The 15,786-nt window shown below is 45.2% G+C and overlaps 2 protein-coding genes across 3 annotated transcripts in view; both read right to left on the reverse strand.

Annotated features, from left to right (window-relative positions):
- Positions 1-103: 103 nt before the first annotated feature.
- Positions 104-4,650, reverse strand: bbs5 (Bardet-Biedl syndrome 5). 2 transcript variants are annotated; one of them, XM_062457917.1, is made up of 12 exons: positions 4,484-4,650; positions 3,977-4,059; positions 3,771-3,836; positions 3,332-3,381; positions 2,789-2,916; positions 2,468-2,603; positions 2,189-2,284; positions 1,966-2,028; positions 1,724-1,858; positions 1,372-1,455; positions 625-648; positions 104-511 (listed from the first exon to the last, which is right to left on the reverse strand). In XM_062457917.1, the coding sequence occupies exons 1-12, from the start codon at positions 4,543-4,545 to the stop codon at positions 410-412; spliced, it is 1,029 nt and encodes a 342-aa protein (XP_062313901.1). In that variant the 5' UTR covers positions 4,546-4,650; the 3' UTR covers positions 104-409. The 2 variants fall into 2 exon arrangements, with proteins under 2 accessions (XP_062313901.1, XP_062313900.1); XM_062457916.1 differs by having other exon boundaries at positions 3,771-3,857.
- Positions 4,651-4,688: 38 nt separating this feature from the next.
- Positions 4,689-15,786, reverse strand: part of col28a2a (collagen, type XXVIII, alpha 2a) — a 16,957-nt gene continuing 5,859 nt past the window's right edge. The window contains exons 12-35 of the mRNA XM_062457933.1: positions 14,422-14,490; positions 14,223-14,291; positions 13,959-14,027; positions 12,446-12,514; positions 11,814-11,882; positions 11,618-11,686; positions 11,400-11,468; positions 11,233-11,304; positions 10,884-10,952; positions 10,715-10,786; positions 10,365-10,433; positions 10,143-10,211; positions 9,920-9,988; positions 9,624-9,761; positions 9,241-9,309; positions 9,026-9,094; positions 8,784-8,864; positions 8,643-8,678; positions 8,515-8,551; positions 7,865-8,422; positions 7,338-7,663; positions 5,907-6,216; positions 5,588-5,796; positions 4,689-5,509 (exon numbers count right to left, since the gene is read on the reverse strand). Coding sequence (XP_062313917.1) covers positions 5,429-5,509; positions 5,588-5,796; positions 5,907-6,216; positions 7,338-7,663; positions 7,865-8,422; positions 8,515-8,551; positions 8,643-8,678; positions 8,784-8,864; positions 9,026-9,094; positions 9,241-9,309; positions 9,624-9,761; positions 9,920-9,988; positions 10,143-10,211; positions 10,365-10,433; positions 10,715-10,786; positions 10,884-10,952; positions 11,233-11,304; positions 11,400-11,468; positions 11,618-11,686; positions 11,814-11,882; positions 12,446-12,514; positions 13,959-14,027; positions 14,223-14,291; positions 14,422-14,490 — 2,817 coding nt within the window. The 3' untranslated portion in view covers positions 4,689-5,428. The remainder of the gene's footprint in view (positions 5,510-5,587; positions 5,797-5,906; positions 6,217-7,337; positions 7,664-7,864; positions 8,423-8,514; positions 8,552-8,642; positions 8,679-8,783; positions 8,865-9,025; positions 9,095-9,240; positions 9,310-9,623; positions 9,762-9,919; positions 9,989-10,142; positions 10,212-10,364; positions 10,434-10,714; positions 10,787-10,883; positions 10,953-11,232; positions 11,305-11,399; positions 11,469-11,617; positions 11,687-11,813; positions 11,883-12,445; positions 12,515-13,958; positions 14,028-14,222; positions 14,292-14,421; positions 14,491-15,786) is intronic.

Raw genomic sequence — 15,786 nt, forward strand, 5'->3', positions numbered from 1 at the left:
AATACTTAAACCCCTCTGACAGTTTTGAAAATAGCCCAGAATCATTGTTCATAGAACAACTGACTCAGTTAATGATCAGTCAAGACAAGATATTTATCTGCCTTCTTTAACTCTTCAGATAAACTGAAAAATAGCATGGTTTTATTAATTCTATTCATTTACAAATAAAGTTTTATGTACAAAACATACACTTTGTATTTCACATCTCAAGTTCCTGATTACAGCATTATTTCACCAAATATCTTTACACCAACAGTAGCTAGAATGTTATATTTAAAATAAAACTCAAGTTAGACATACAACTATGGCGTGAAATACCTGATATTTGTACATACATTTACACATTCACGACATCACTGATCACAACTGTACGGCAATCTCATGTGAAAAAGCTGTGCTTGATCTTCTTTCAGCTCATCACCTCCCACAGTCCCTGAAGGGTGAATCCCTCCTTCAGCTTCTCGATGGCGATGCCAAACTCCTCTGAGAACACCGGCTCTCTATCTTGTTGCTTTAGGATGATATGGATGATAAGGATGATATATATACTGCAAGTTAAACCCCTCAGAGTTTATATTAAAGATCTAAAACAGACAAAAAGTGATGTACATTTGATCACCTTACCTTATTTCCATCCGCAAAGTAAGCCTGAAAACAAACACAAATCAATGCTATTCAAACAACAGTTCAGAGTATAATCATTGGGATCTTCCCCCTAATCAGATGTGAACCCTTGAAAACCTTTGCTAAGGATACCTGTATTTACACACACAATAAGCACTAGGCAACATAAAGCCATGTTTGTGGTACATCGTGCTTACATTACTTGAGCAACCTGCTATTTTGAGAGTGTGAAAACTACCCGTGGCATCCCAGAGGAGGGCTGGGAGCAGGGCTAAGGGCAGGGCAGGGCTGAGGAGGAGGGCAGGGGGCAGGGCTGGGGAGGAGGGCAGGGGGCAGGGCAGGGGAGGAGGGCAGGGGGCAGGGCTGGGGAGGAGGGCAGGGGGCATGGCAGGAGGGCAGGGGAGGATGGCAGGGGGCAGGGCTGGGGGCAGGGCTGGGCTGGGGAGGAGGGCAGGGGGCATGGCAGGAGGGCAGGGGAGGATGGCAGGGGGCAGGGCTGGGGGCAGGGCTGGGCTGGGCTGGGGAGGAGGGCAGGGCAGGAGGGCAGGGCTGGGGAGGAGGGCAGGGCTGGGCAGGGTTGGGGAGGAGGGCAGGGCTGGGCAGGGTTGGGGAGGAGGGCAGGGTAGGGCAGGGCTGGGCTGGGTTGGGCTGGGCAGGGTTGGGCTGGGCAGGGCAGGGCAGGGCTGGGCTGGGCAGGGTTGGGCTGGGCAGGGTTTGGCTGGGCAGGGTTGGGTTGGGCGTACTCACAGTGAAGGCATCCGTCTGCTCATCAGGCTCAATCTCCACATCATCAGGAAGCTGTTCTACAGTCAGCTCGTCCAGCGGCTGCGGCTGGGATCATGGTGGGGAGAAACAGCTGTGATCATCTTTTACAGGAGGGAAGGCTTGCTAGTTCAACAACTTCACTTGGTTGGAATGTTGTCCAACCATGACACATGACCCACATTCCAAGACTGAATATGTAGAAGCTACCTTTGATATAATTTACACACAGATATAACTAGATCACTGCCATCAAATAGGTGATGATCGGTCATTAGGAGCCGTTTGTATTCATTTTCATGACACATTTCAGGGTATGGGTACTGTAGGTAGGTACCTTTTCCTCCATTTCATAGTCCACCCCAAAGATGGGATTGGCAGAGTACACTTTATGCAGCGAGTTAATCTCCTTAACAGCATCCTGAAGCTTATCCATTGGGTCAATCTTGAATCCTAGCACATATCCCCCAGTCTGAACAGTAGAAGAAAAACTTGTAAAACATCTGACTAAATATAAATGGCATGGTACAGTTTATACTGATAGAGAAAAAAAATACTTGAAGTGTAACATCAAATCACCTGCTGAGAGCTCTCTATCACCAACGCTAAACCAAACTTGGAGTCTCTTATTCTGATGGAACGCTTTCAGGGAGAAAAATCCGAAGGAAATTAGATTCTGCATAATGCATAAAACCTTTACTTCATAACATCATCAACGTTTACAAATAGTTATTACCCAACCGGCATTGAGGAATACGTGATCATTAGTTGTGAATTGTGATGCGTTGTTGTGCGTACGTACGATCTGAAGATAGGGAATGCTGACATTGAAGCTCTCGTTCATGTTGGCATGCCAGACAATCCGAACATTGGTAATGAAAAAGGTTCCCAGATTTCCCTAAAAAGAAAAACATTCTTGCATGATTAAATGATATCATTACAAACCTGATTTACCCAATATTAACAACATCTACATCACAGACTGTGTATAATATGGAGTGTGGAATGCATGAACTCTCAGGTCCAATAGTCAGGTTTACCTAACTCTGTCTGGGCTCTGTTAAATCAATAAGCCAAGTACCTGGTCACTGGATAGATTCCAGACTCCATTAATTTTGTCATAAACTTGTTCTTGAGGTAGTAGTCTTAGCTGTTTGTTTTGAATGAGAGCTCCTCTCAGTTTCAGGTCACGGTACATTTTAGAAGTCTCATAAGCTCTGGGAAACAGGAAAGACAGCAGTTTGAAATGGAACATAACTTTAAAGACAACAAACATGACTACCACTTCAGCTGGAAAGGGAAAATCTGTGTGCAAAAAGATCAACATTTATAATTTTGTTTTATGACGTGAAATACACTTTCACTTATGTTCCTTTCACATCAAATGTTTAGTTTGAAATACCTGTGTACAGCGATGACGGAGGTGAACAGCCTCGGACTGCCTGGAACCACATTGGTAAAAATGAACTCAAATCTTGTGTTGTTTGACTTGGTCAAGATGTACAGTGCTTCCGTCTGGCCTCTAAGTTTCTGGAAATTAAAACACAAAAGTCTTGAAACCTTGAAAAACGGTAAGTTCAGGGCTTGAAATTGCTACCATTTTGGTGGCATATGCTCCCAAAGTTGTGTCTGTGCGAACTCAAAATAAATTTGGGAGCATTTGTGCGAGTGAAAATAATCGTTATGGTGCGACCTGTTTTAATTCCAGTGACTCCTTGTCACTGTGCTCCATTGTCACGTGACAGGGAGCTAACAAGCGCGCAAAATAAATCACATATTATTATACATAAATATTTTAGTAGTGGTGCTCCGTAATATTCGGTGGGTTCTCCTAAATTTAGGATCACCTGAAAAATTTAGGATCACCAGTGCCACCAAGTAAACACGTTTATTTTAAGCCCTGGTAAGTGTAATCTGTCTTTACAGTTTCATGTATTGTACTTACAGAGTTTGCTGTCCTCGTAGTGATGTTAATGATGGAATTGTATCCAACAGCTATGACATGAAAGAAACACTGGTGTTTACAGTTGGCTTTACAATGGAGACAAGTTTCCTTTAGTCAAACTGGTACCAGTTGAATCCAAAAGATGGCAGCATTATTCTAACAGGAAGATCTAGGTCAGTGGTCCTCAACCCTGGTCCTCAAGTCCTGCATGTTTGAGATGTTTCCCTGCTCCAACACACCTGATTCAAATAAATGGGTCGTTATCTAGTTATGCAGAAGCCTGCTAACGACCATTCATTTGAATCAGGTGTGTTGGAACAGGGAAATATCTAAAACATGCAGGACAGGGGGTACTTGAGGACCAGGGTTGAGAACCACTGATCTAGGTGCACACTAGTATGAAACCGAGGTAGAAAGAAGCAAGTATATGAATACTCACATAAATTTACTCTTGGCAAAGCCAGAGAATGCCAGATGATCCTTAAATTAGTTACCAGGAGTCTTCCTGCAAATAAAGTAGTGAACACTAATATAACACAGTGAGAGAGACATGTGTGAAATGTATATTGTGAACTTAGTAAGCAAGACTTTTATGTAATCTATCAATAAAAATAAGTAATCTCGTCAAGTGCCAGTTAGGCCTACCTCTATCACCATTGTTCCCTTTGGTATCCTCAATTGAATCAAGACAGTCTATCAAGACTTCACCTGGGCGGGTTTTCATTTGCCTGGTAGAAATGCAATAAACAGATTTGTGTAAATAATTGCTCATTAGCTCTACATATTTTGTGTTGCTACTGTACCAAGCTAACTACGTTCCGTTACATTTGAAAGGATATTTGAAGAACGCCAAGTATTCTGCCCATATTGAAAAAGCTAGGCTAGCTAGTTAACTGGCTACAGTAGCTGGAAGTTATTACAAGCTACAGTACATCGCGACATTTGCAACGATTGAAAAATAGTTTGCGAGAATAGCGACTAGCCTCTTTCTCTAGTTAATGTTAGCACTAAAGCTACGTGTTAGCTCTAGCTATCTTATTATACAGGTACTGTACAGTAGACTAACTATTATCGTTGGCTAGCATTATAGTTAGCTACACTAGGCTAACGTTAATCGATAAGAAGATAGCTCTACAGATATAAGTAACGTACTGTGCAGTTATATCGAATCTGACATCTCGATCTTCCCACAAAGCATCAAGCACAGACGCCATGGCTTCAGACTTTGCAAATGTTTTCAGTCGTGTCGATAATCTTCTTACGATAAGACAGTTAGGTTAGCCTTGTCAATTAGCTTGCTAGCTTTCAATACCAGATTATGCGTCCGTTTATCGCCATAGTAACAGACGGCAAGCCCAAGGGACAAGCTGTTTTCTCAGTTTTTATTATTAAAAACACATTAAAAACATTCACTTCCAAAAAATAATTCATAGGTAATATCAAAAAGAGTGATTAATATCAGACTCAGGTTTGTAGCGTTTTCACAAAGTATCAGCATTTCCAATCAACCTTTTACAACACTTTAAAAATGAAAATGTAAACTCTGCATAGACAGTTGAACGATTGATATTATAAGATTATTTTGTGCAACCCAAAAAAAACAAAACAAAAAAAACGTTGTTCCCTAAAATGGGCCAAATCAACCATTGCATTTAGCTAGAAGAAAAAGAAACAGATACTGAATCAGATTATTACTTAACCAATACAGATTTACAAACTACACAAATATTAGACGTTTTGCTATCTTTGAGGGAAAACATCTGTCTGTCAGCATGTTCTTGTATGGCTCAGAGGTGTAATAATATGCATTATTGTAACAAAAGGGTAAAAAGGTATGGTAATAGCTTTCTATCTTAGCAAAACACATTTTTTACTCTAAAATTATAACTCTATTTTAAATGTGCATAATGTTGAGGTAAGAGTTTGATCACTGAAAGCAGGGTAGTCACATTAACAGAAAATATATGATCAATTTGCATTTACTTCAGTTTTGTATAGCACCGTGATATTTCTGCAAATTGCATAAAGAATGTTTTTCCCAGAGAGATATTTCATGAGTAGTTGTAAAGCCACACCATTAAACAACACAGGAGACCATCAGAAGTTGAATACTGTTCCAAGAGGCCTGTCCACGTTTGGCTGGAAAGATTCTTCAGATGAGAGAATTCGTTGTTCTTTCTTTAGCCAGCTGTGGAGATAAAGAAGATAATTTAACCTAACAAGACATTCACAGAACCGAGATTTATCTGAGGATACACATACATGGGACTCACCTGTTCTAGACAGAACACATGTTCTCTTGCACTCATCCTCTGTCTCGTAGCGGTTAGCATTCCCGTCACAGCCTCCAAACCAGAACTGTGCACAGGCATTGGCCTGTTTGTCATAGTACCACTGGATGATGTAATCTCTACACGGGCCTTGGTCCAAACTCAGTTTGCAGCGGGGATCCAGAGGAGCCAAAACTGACAGAGAAGGAGAGACACAGCTTTCAAAGTAAAAGTCCCAACAGGGTTGATCTTTCGGTTGTTGTTATGTCTGTCATGGCTATTAGGTTTTGGTGGGGGGTACTAACCTTTGGGCTGGACAGGAATGACAACAGGACGCAAATGACTGTGGACCGACCCTGAGGATGACCCTGAGGATGACCCTGAGGATGACCCTGAGGATGACCCTGAGGATGACCCTGAGGATGACCCTGAGGATGACCCTGAGGAGGAGGATGATGAAGAGGATGTAGAGAGCACCCCCGTGGAGGAGGTGCTTACCCTGACAGGCAGGCTGCCGACGGTCTTGTTCACCACAGCCACGGGGCCACTTCCTCTCACATGGGTCACATGGGTCCTCAAGTCGAGATCTTCACCGTCCTCTTCTCCCTCCTCAACCTGGACAGGAACAATGGCATGCACACACACACACACACACGGATATATATACACACACACACACAGACATACACACACACACACGCACACACACACACACACACACACACGGATATACATACACACACACACACACACAGACATACACACACACACAGACATACACACGGATATATATACACACACACACAGACATACACACACACACAGACATACACACGGATATATATACACACACACACACACACATGCACACACACGGATATACATACACACACACACACAGACATACACACACACACAGACATACACACAGATATATATACATACACAGGCATACACAGACATACACACACACAGACACACACACAGATATATATACATACACAGGCATACACAGACATACACACACACACACACCCATTTAATGAAACAACGCCCCCAATTCTTGTCTGAACTCCCACGTTTTCCTCCAACACGACTTTGATTGACAGTAGTTTCACAAATTAAGATAAGGAGAAAGGCCTGCCTTGCTGAAGGCGATTGTCTGGAGCAGGATTGCTGGAAGATAATTGTCTGGAAAGTAGCTGCACGCTCCATAAATGTTACATTTGCATTCCACAGAACTGAGCTGTGTTGGTAATTTCTCATTATCTTACGCAACATGTTGATATGGGACAAAACCTTTCATTCTTTACTGAAATAATCCTACCTATTGTACCGTTACCACATTCTACACCGAAATCAAGAATGTATAGAATGATATTCCATGTATGTCATCATGATGCAGGCTCTGACGAGACAGGGGAAGAGGTTAGATGTGTGTTCCTGATGGTAGACGTGCACCTTAACCCTTGTGTTATCTTCGGGTCATTCTGACCCATCAGTCATTGTGACCCACCGTCGTATTGCGACAACTTTACCGCATACCAAAACAAAGTGAATCATTTTCTTTTAACCGTTGGGCTGTCTCAGACCCCCCACATTGCGATGGTTAAAAGAAAATTATTTTTATTTGTTTTTGTATTGGGTAAAATTGGGTAAACACAACGATGGTTCGTTATGAACCTTTGGGTCATGTGACCCGAAGGCAGCACAAGGGTTAACAGCATAACACAGACCTTGGCTGGGAGTGGACCAGCATTGATGGGCAGGGCGAAGTTATCTCCTCGCCCACGTACGTGGCTCTGGGTGTTGGTGCGTCTCTGGACCTCCTCCTGGTAGTTGTCATAGCCGCTGTTGCCGTAGCCATTGTTGCCACGTCCACTGATTCCATAGCCGTTATTCCCAAAGCCGTTGTAATGGCCGTTGCCATGGCCGTTGCCGTGGCTGTCCCCTGTGTGTCCATGGTTTCCATTTCCGTAACTGTTTCCGTTGGTGATGCGGTTGTACACAAGGGCACCATTTTCATCCTCACAGAATTGGCTCACAAGTTTTGACTCCAAGGCTAAAGAAGTAAAAAAAAAAAAAGAGATATTACAATAAAACTTAATTATATTACAGAATATTTTCAAACCTGAATGAGAACTCTTGACTTGAGCACCTGTGGGTGACCCTCTTCTAATGTGTTTAGGTTAAAATTCAGTGTCTGCATTTGCCTCTACCCACAGCTGTGAAGCATGGTGACGTATAGGGTCGTGGACATCACCTGGGAGGGTGTTGAAGTCATCAATGAGGAACATGTGTTCACTGTCGGGATCCGAGGCGATGAGGTTCAGCTCCCTCAGGAACTCAGCCTGGGTGATGTCAGAGCTGTTGACGATGCCCAGAGCGTACATCTCGATGTTGGCGGCGTGCGCCTCCCGCACGGCGATGTCTAACTTCACAGACTCCCGCTTGTCCGTCTGTCCGTCGGTGATGACGATGGCCACCTTGCTGACCCCCGTCCTGGCGCTGAAGAAGGCCTCCTGGGTGGCCTTCCTGATGGCCGTCCCTGTGTAGGTGCCCTCGCCCATGTAAGGCATCTTCCGGATGGCCTGCTTGACGTCTTGTTTGGTCATGTAGCGGGCCAGGTTGAACTCCAGGTGGACGTCCAGGCTGTAGAGGACCAGGCCTATCCTGGTGGCGTTGCGGCCCACTGTGGTGCGGTCCACCAGCGCCGTGACAAAGTCCTTGATGATTTCAAAGTTTTCTGGACCGACGCTCTCTGAGCTGTCGATGACAAACACCAGCTCCATTGGCCTCTCCTTGCATTTGATTCCACATCCTGTAAACAGAGCAGAACTGCTTAGTCATTCTAACATTACAACGTTTTAGACTTTGTTATTCATAATATTGTTAGGTTAGGTTTGATCATACCACAGATTTCCTTGATAAGTTTAATAATATCTTCTCTCTGAAAAAAATTGAAGTGGGAGATAAAACACTTGATATTTCGACTCATTTACATCCAAATATTAATCGGATGTTTACGTTTCTTAACTTACTGTTAGACCTGCTTCCCCCTTTACTCCTGGTCGGCCCTGAACAGTCAGAAAGGATCCATGTTATTGTTTCATGCAATAACTGGTCAAACCCGACAGAACAGCCCTTTAAAATGACTATACAGATGGATGTTGTCCACTCACAGACTCCCCAGGCACCCCATGGTCTCCCAGGTCACCCTTGATTCCCTTCAAACCCCTCTCGCCCTGCACGCCCCGGTCGCCCTACAGGGAAGTGGAGAACACTGGCTGTCAGAAAGGTCACAGGTCACTCATCTACATTTTCAATACTTTCTCTGTATTCTTTTGTCCAAAGCGATGTACAAATAGAAAGTACAGCGGAAGATCAAGGATTGGTTGGTCACCATGGTGCCCCCCTGTCTTACCTTAGCACCTGGGAGCCCCTCTCCTGCTGGCCCCCTCGGCCCCGTCACACCCTGGGACCCCTGGTCACCCTGCAACACAAACCACCCACGCATCATCATGTGTTGTACATAGGGTGAACATGAGTCCACAATTGTCCACCTCAGTCACTTTCAAAATGTAATTTCTCTCTGTAATCAGACTGTTATTCATGGAATGGTCTGTGTCGTACACACACCTTTGGCCCTTGCAGACCTTCTCCTTGGGGTCCGGCTGGGCCTGAGGGCCCCGGCCTTCCAATGTTACCCTGGAAACCAAGGATGCTAGAGTTATCAGAAGGCGACAGACACCATAGGACGAGACAGGTTCGACAGGCTAACAGACTCTGTCTGGGGAAGATGGAATCTTAAATGCCTGTCACAGATCAACTTGATATGCATGTCACTAATTACGCCCCTCTATGACCTTTGAACCACTAATCACGGTCCATCTCTGCCAATCTCTGTCTAATATCTGTCCTATGTCAGAGATGTCAACATAGCTCAGGGTTAAGAGCTGTTAATACTTGTTTCATGGTGTGCAGATGAGTCATGAATATCAAACACTGCATCATGTTCTTACCGGAGGCCCTTGCACGCCCTCTCCTGTTGGGCCGGGCAAACCTGGCAACCCTCTGAACCCAACGTCTCCCTTTGGCCCTGGAATACCAACCCCCTCTGGTCCCGGCTCCCCTGTCAGCCCAGGCAGGCCTGGCGGGCCCTGGCAACAGCAAACCCAAACCAGTCAACAACATAAGAAGAGATGTGATGCAAACAGTAGATGGCAGAGATGTGATGGGTTACTGTGAATGGGAGGCATTGGGAATGAATGGATGACGTATGATTGGTTCGTGGGGGGGGGCTCATTGGAGCACTCACCACAGGACCAGGGTACCCTTCTCCTTTAGGCCCAAATGGACCTGAAGATCCTGGGTTACCGCGATCCCCCTGGGGAAAACAGAAGACATGTATCTTATGTACCATATGGTCACCTAGTACATGCTTACTGTCTATACGGTTCTTATGTAAGGTAATGTATTCATTTAGCAGACGCTTTCATCCAAAGTGACGCACGGCTTCTGTGTGACGTTTGAGCACTTACCTTTGGACCAGGAAGTCCGTAGCCTGTTTCCCCAACTGGTCCGGAAGGCCCTGGAGGACCCAGGTCTCCCTGAGACAAACAAGACGTGGAAACCACAACGACATTCATGAGACGGGATCTCACAATGCATCTCAATGTGACAGAGTTCCTATCTACAGACCAGCAGGCCTTCCTATCAGGACCTGCTGTGAAAGACAAGGCGATGACATGTATATTTGTTACCTTGGCGCCTGCCAGTGCCCGTCCTGGCAGTCCTGGCATGCCCAGGCGTCCGGGTGTACCAGGCTCTCCCTGGAGGTGAAGAGTTAGCGAGACGTTCACTGCCACTCTCCCTTTTAAAACACCCCCTTTATCCAAACACATGCTGAAACTTCCAACATCCTGCCTGCAGAGGAATGTGGGCCTCTGTTTCAACTGTCTTAAACTTGCTGGTTGACCTGAGATGTTAAGATAACAGTGTAATCCATAGTGGCACAGTGAGGAGCTGCTTCTGTGATGTGTGTGTGTTATGGACACGTACATAAACAATGGGGGAATATTCATTCACTGGAGATCAAACATGTTACTCTCACCTTTGGCCCCGAAGGTCCGTTGATGCCAGGGGGTCCATGTAACCCACGGATACCCCTCTGACCCTGGTCTCCCTGTGTGCGGTAGCAAAGCGGCTTACAGTCAGTCAACTGCTTACAGTGCCTAAGCTGTGTCTGTCTGTGACAGCGACTGAGGGGCTGGGACATATACCTTCTCTCCTTGGGTGCCCACCCCTGCAGCTCCCTCACTACCTCTCAGGCCAGGGAAACCAAGCTCACCCTGAGAGAGAGAGAGAGAGAGAGAGAGACAGAGAGACAGAGAGACAGAGAGAGAGACAAAGAGAGAGAGAGAGAGAGAGAGAGAGAGAGAGAGAGAGAGAGAGAGAGAGAGAGAGAGAGAGAGAGAGAGAGAGAGAGAGAGAGAGAGAGAGAGAGAGAGAGAGAGAGAGAGATGAAGGATCAATAGAGACAGAGAATAAGGAGTGAAGAGAGGGTGCTGGTAGAGAATTGTGTGGCTTACTGTGTATCAAAACTAATGCCTAATGACGGGGATAAGATACCTTCTGTCCTGGGGCCCCATCCTCGCCTGGAAGACCTGGCAGGCCAGACAGCCCAGAGGACCCAGGCTCACCCTGAAAGACAAGCACATGTACTCATCCAGGAGCAGAGTCCAGAGAGAAGGACAGGACGCCTGGTGAAGACTGGTGGTGAAGCAGCTGAATCTTACCTTGGCCCCTGGTTCACCAAAGCCTCTCTCACCTGGAGACCCCAGTTCTCCTGGTAATCCTTGATCCCCCTAGAAGAAGAAAAAACCTGCTTAATCCCATAACTAATACCACAAACATGTCCATGTCTGATGATGTCTCACATTTTAATAAAGCATTGGAAATACAACTACAGTAAAGTCACTGGAGGACTGGTGAATTTGCTTAGCATGGCACCAACCTTGGGTCCAGCGAAACCCTCCCCCTGTGAGCCTCTGACTCCTGGGGGACCCCTCGGCCCCTCCACTCCCTGAGGAACACATCACAAGTCAGACAGAGAGAGGGATGGAAAGAGAAAAAGAGAGATAAATATATATATCAAGAGTTTGTGTCTGTGAGATTCTTGTTGAGATGAGGTTACCACGTCACCCCCTCACCTTCTCTCCCTGGATACCTGCTCCTGTAAGCCCCGTCGGGCCTGGAAACCCAGGGAGGCCAAACTCACCCTGGAGGGTCAACACAGACACAGTCAGAACTGTCTGACATCACCCAACCGCAAATATCACTGTCTACTCGGTCATGAGGTCGAGCTACCATACGGCAGGAAATCAATACTTGTATTTGTCTACACGTCAGATGGCTGAGTGGTTAGGGAAGCGGGCTAGTAATCAAAAGGTTGCCAGTTCGATTCCCGGCTATGCCAACCAAATGACGTTGTGTCCTTGGGCAAGGCAATTCAACCTACTTGCCTCGGGGGGAATGTCCCTGTACTTACTGTAAGTCGCTCTGGATAAGAGCGTCTGCTAAATGACTAAATGTAAATGTACACGTCCAACAGGTAGACATAGTGCAAACATCCTGCCACCTCAAAAGTTTCCCACAGTAGCCAGACCTTTAGTCCCCACCCAGAGGCCCCTCCCCCTCACCAACACTCCAAGGAGGCGCCTGTAAATAATTGCGACCTAAAAGGACTTTCTAGCTTCTTTATGAACTTCATTATCTCCTTTGTCGGGCCAACATGGGGAGCTTGTATGGATGGCATTCACTATCTGACGTATTTACAGCCCACCTTCTCTCCTTTGATTCCTGCACCCGTCTGTCCTCTTGGCCCCCTGGGCCCGTCCAGCCCCCGGTCTCCCTGGGGAACAAAGACAGGTCACATGGCTGCCTCACAGACCCTTCCCATTGGTTCACACACACAGCCCAAAGCCCTTATTGTTCTCCGTCAGCAGGGTGGAGAGAGTGAACATAGCCAGGAGAGAGTCAGTTAGCACCTGTTTTCTGAGACTGATTGGAGGCAATCCTAAATGTGTGAGGGGAATCAGTCTTTTACACAACTGACAGTCAAGTTTGAATCTGTTTACACAGCCTCTCAAAAGTGGGATGCTGGTGAATTTAGGCATGTTCATAGCCTCAGCAACAATGATGAAATGCAGACACACAGACAGGAACATATTAATTGTGGGGGATGACCCCTGCTATAGAAGTGCCTTGACCCTTTGTGGGACGGCAGGGGGACTTCCCAGGAGGCAGTGGGTCGAGCTGTGTTCTGACACATGTTTAGCTGCCTCGGGACACTTTCGATGCTACGCTCTTTTTCCAGGACCTGCTTTTTCCTAGATGTAATTGCATCGAGATTTCTATAGGAAATAACCACAACAACCTAAATATTATACAACTGGGTTTCATTATTAGATTTCCTTACAGGTTCTGACTTGAATTAGACAGAAATAGAGAGGATGAAATAAAGCATAAAGAAAATATTTGTAAATTGTTCTAGTTTACTCAATTAACTTTTATGATAATTCTCATGTCTCAACATGTAATGATAATTACATAACTGCAGGTTTCCCAAAGAACCATCTGTCATCGAAAATAAAAGGTGTATTTTAACAGTGTGCATAGAGCATTTGTTTTTGACATCATGCTCAAATCCACTGTAAATCCCAGCCGTTTACCTCTATGTGTCAGGCTTGCATAGACCACAATACAAATATTTTAAGTCTCTTCACAAGTTGCAACATGGAGAAACAGGGTTGTTTTAACAGACCCAACGCACGCACATCTGAATGAATTGTGACACTCAAGTGAGCACTTGAGCTGTGGGTAGATGTGTTGGAGCACAGCAGGTCTGGTTTGGACAGATGCAGCCCATGTGTCCAAGAGTGACCAACTTCTAAATCAGCCCAATTCACGGCTTCCTCTCCTAATATCTAGAGACTCCACAAAGTCTCTTTCATGTGACAGCAATGTCAGGCCAGCCAGCAATGCTTGCTTTCAATGTCAACTATGTTCAGATCAAGAGAACAGCTCAAGTTCTCGTAAAGCTCAAGTAGATTGAAACCTGACAGTCTAAGGGCCGTCGCTGAGCTCTCAGGTACTATGCTCAGGGCTGACGGACTGACCTATTTGTTTGCATATTTAGCTTTAAATATTTGACCTGATTCTAGAAAAAGATAGCGAGCGTAAATAATACAATGCACTGAATGTAGGTAGATAATGAATGGGGGAACGTTTTGTAAACAGACCATGTAGCTCTACTATATTGGTTCTTTATCATTATAATACAATTGTAATCATACCTTTGGCCCAGGGAACCCCTCGCCCAGCGGCCCTTTCTCTCCTTGAACACCCTGTGGCCCTTGAGGCCCCTGTAAATGACACCAGACAGTATTAGCATTTCACTTTCAATGAGCTCAGACCGCTCTCCCTTTGCAGCTTGCATCCTGGCTCGTGTGTCCTCTCTGTGCTCATCTCTCACACACTCAAAGAGTCCCAACGTGACCGTCTTACTGTTGGGCCAGGTAACATGCTGCAGTGTACATGTGTGTGTTTGGTTCACTCACTGGCAGGCCTGGTTCCCCCATGCCAGGGGGTCCCGGGGGCCCATGTCTGCCTGGGAACCCCACATCCCCCTGCGGGTGACAAACACAGTCAGACAGGAGCACGTTCAGCTTCACTGACACCAGCAGTAATGCACTTTCAACCCACAGAATTTTTTTGGTTTCAAATTTGAAAACGTTTCAAGTAAATGTGGTCATTTACCTTATGTCCAGGAAGTCCAGTACCCGTTTCTCCTTGAATTCCCGGCGGGCCGGCTGGCCCACGCTCACCCTGTCATCAGAACCACAAGATGATTAACACTGAGGCAGCATCCGCACAGCCAGATGATTAACACTGAACAGAACTGTAGAACTACAGAACTACAGAACTACAGAACTGCAGAACTATAGAACTACAGAACTACGGAACTGCAGAACTACAGAACTACAGAACTGCAGAACTACAGAACTACAGAACTACAGAACTGTAGAACTACAGAACTGCAGAACTGCAGAACTACAGAGCAACAGAACTGCAGAACTGCAGAACTACAGAACTGCAGAACTACAGAACTACAGAACTGCAGAACTACAGAGCTGATGGACGGGACGTCAGAGATCTGATTAAATCTTGGCTTCAGGTCACACCAGTGTTTTTGTATCAGATTGTTTCGCGAAGCTATGTTCACCACTCTTTAATATCCATCTTTGATCTGTTTGAATAAAAGATAGTGTAAAATGATGGTGGCCTCATAAATGTCAACATCAGCCAACATCAATTGAAAGTAAAGTGTAGCCTCTAAACCTAACAAAGAGAGGCCCTCTTATTAAAAACCAAAAATCTGAAGGTATGTAATTATTCAAACATATATGCTGTAAATCATTTAGCCATTGTATGGACTGTTGTAGATAGATTGGTGGGCTAAATAGCTGGTCTCTAACAAGTCAAGGCAAATCTTAAAGCCAGACATTGTCTACTGGGAATGTCTTCAAGCTTGTGCAAAAAAACACTAGACTCTCTACAAAACAATTGAGAGCTGGAGTTATGTGGCTGCAGGCTATGCTTCACAGCAGAGTGTACAGTAATCCTGACATTTACTCAGGAGGAAACTCATTTAGATAGAAATTAGTTTCAGAAAGAGGGGCAATTTAATTACTCAACATGTTTTTGCAAAGCTACCTGAAGGCCAAACAGTTTTCATTCCAAACTTTCACACTAACCAAATATCCCCACTTGACCTACACAATGTGCTCAATACCTCACATTCCTACCCAAAGGTATGTTCACAGGACCAATAAGCATCAAGTCCATTTCGGTTGGATTATGTGCAGTTCTATGGGCACGTGTGAACCCCTCACTGACATTGCTTGTAAAAAGGGCTCTAAAAATAACATCTGATTTGATTGTAGACCTACTGCAACAGCAGGAGCAGAACATCAGCTCCCAGCTCTCTCTTTATTCAGAAACTTTCTCCAAATTCCCTTTTCCTTCCTTTCTTATTTGTCACCAAACATTCCTTCTGTTTCAGGAGACCACCATCACTTTTGTTCCTTCTCTCCGAAAAGTACACCTGCATGTCCTCACAGG

This window comes from Osmerus eperlanus, chromosome 3 (assembly GCF_963692335.1).
Source record: "Osmerus eperlanus chromosome 3, fOsmEpe2.1, whole genome shotgun sequence".
Classification (NCBI taxonomy): domain Eukaryota; kingdom Metazoa; phylum Chordata; class Actinopteri; order Osmeriformes; family Osmeridae; genus Osmerus; species Osmerus eperlanus.

Bases quoted from the DNA above. Each gene is read 5' to 3' on its own strand.
- bbs5 (XM_062457916.1), bottom strand. From the start codon at position 4,545: ATGGCGTCTGTGCTTGATGCTTTGTGGGAAGATCGAGATGTCAGATTC. The intron at 1,859-1,965 runs GTGATTTGATGT...TCTACTGTTCAG, and splicing joins TGATAGAGAGCTCTCAGCAG to ACTGGGGGATATGTGCTAGG. The intron at 649-1,371 runs GTGAGTACGCCC...GTTTGTTTTCAG, and splicing joins AGCAGACGGATGCCTTCACT to GCTTACTTTGCGGATGGAAA.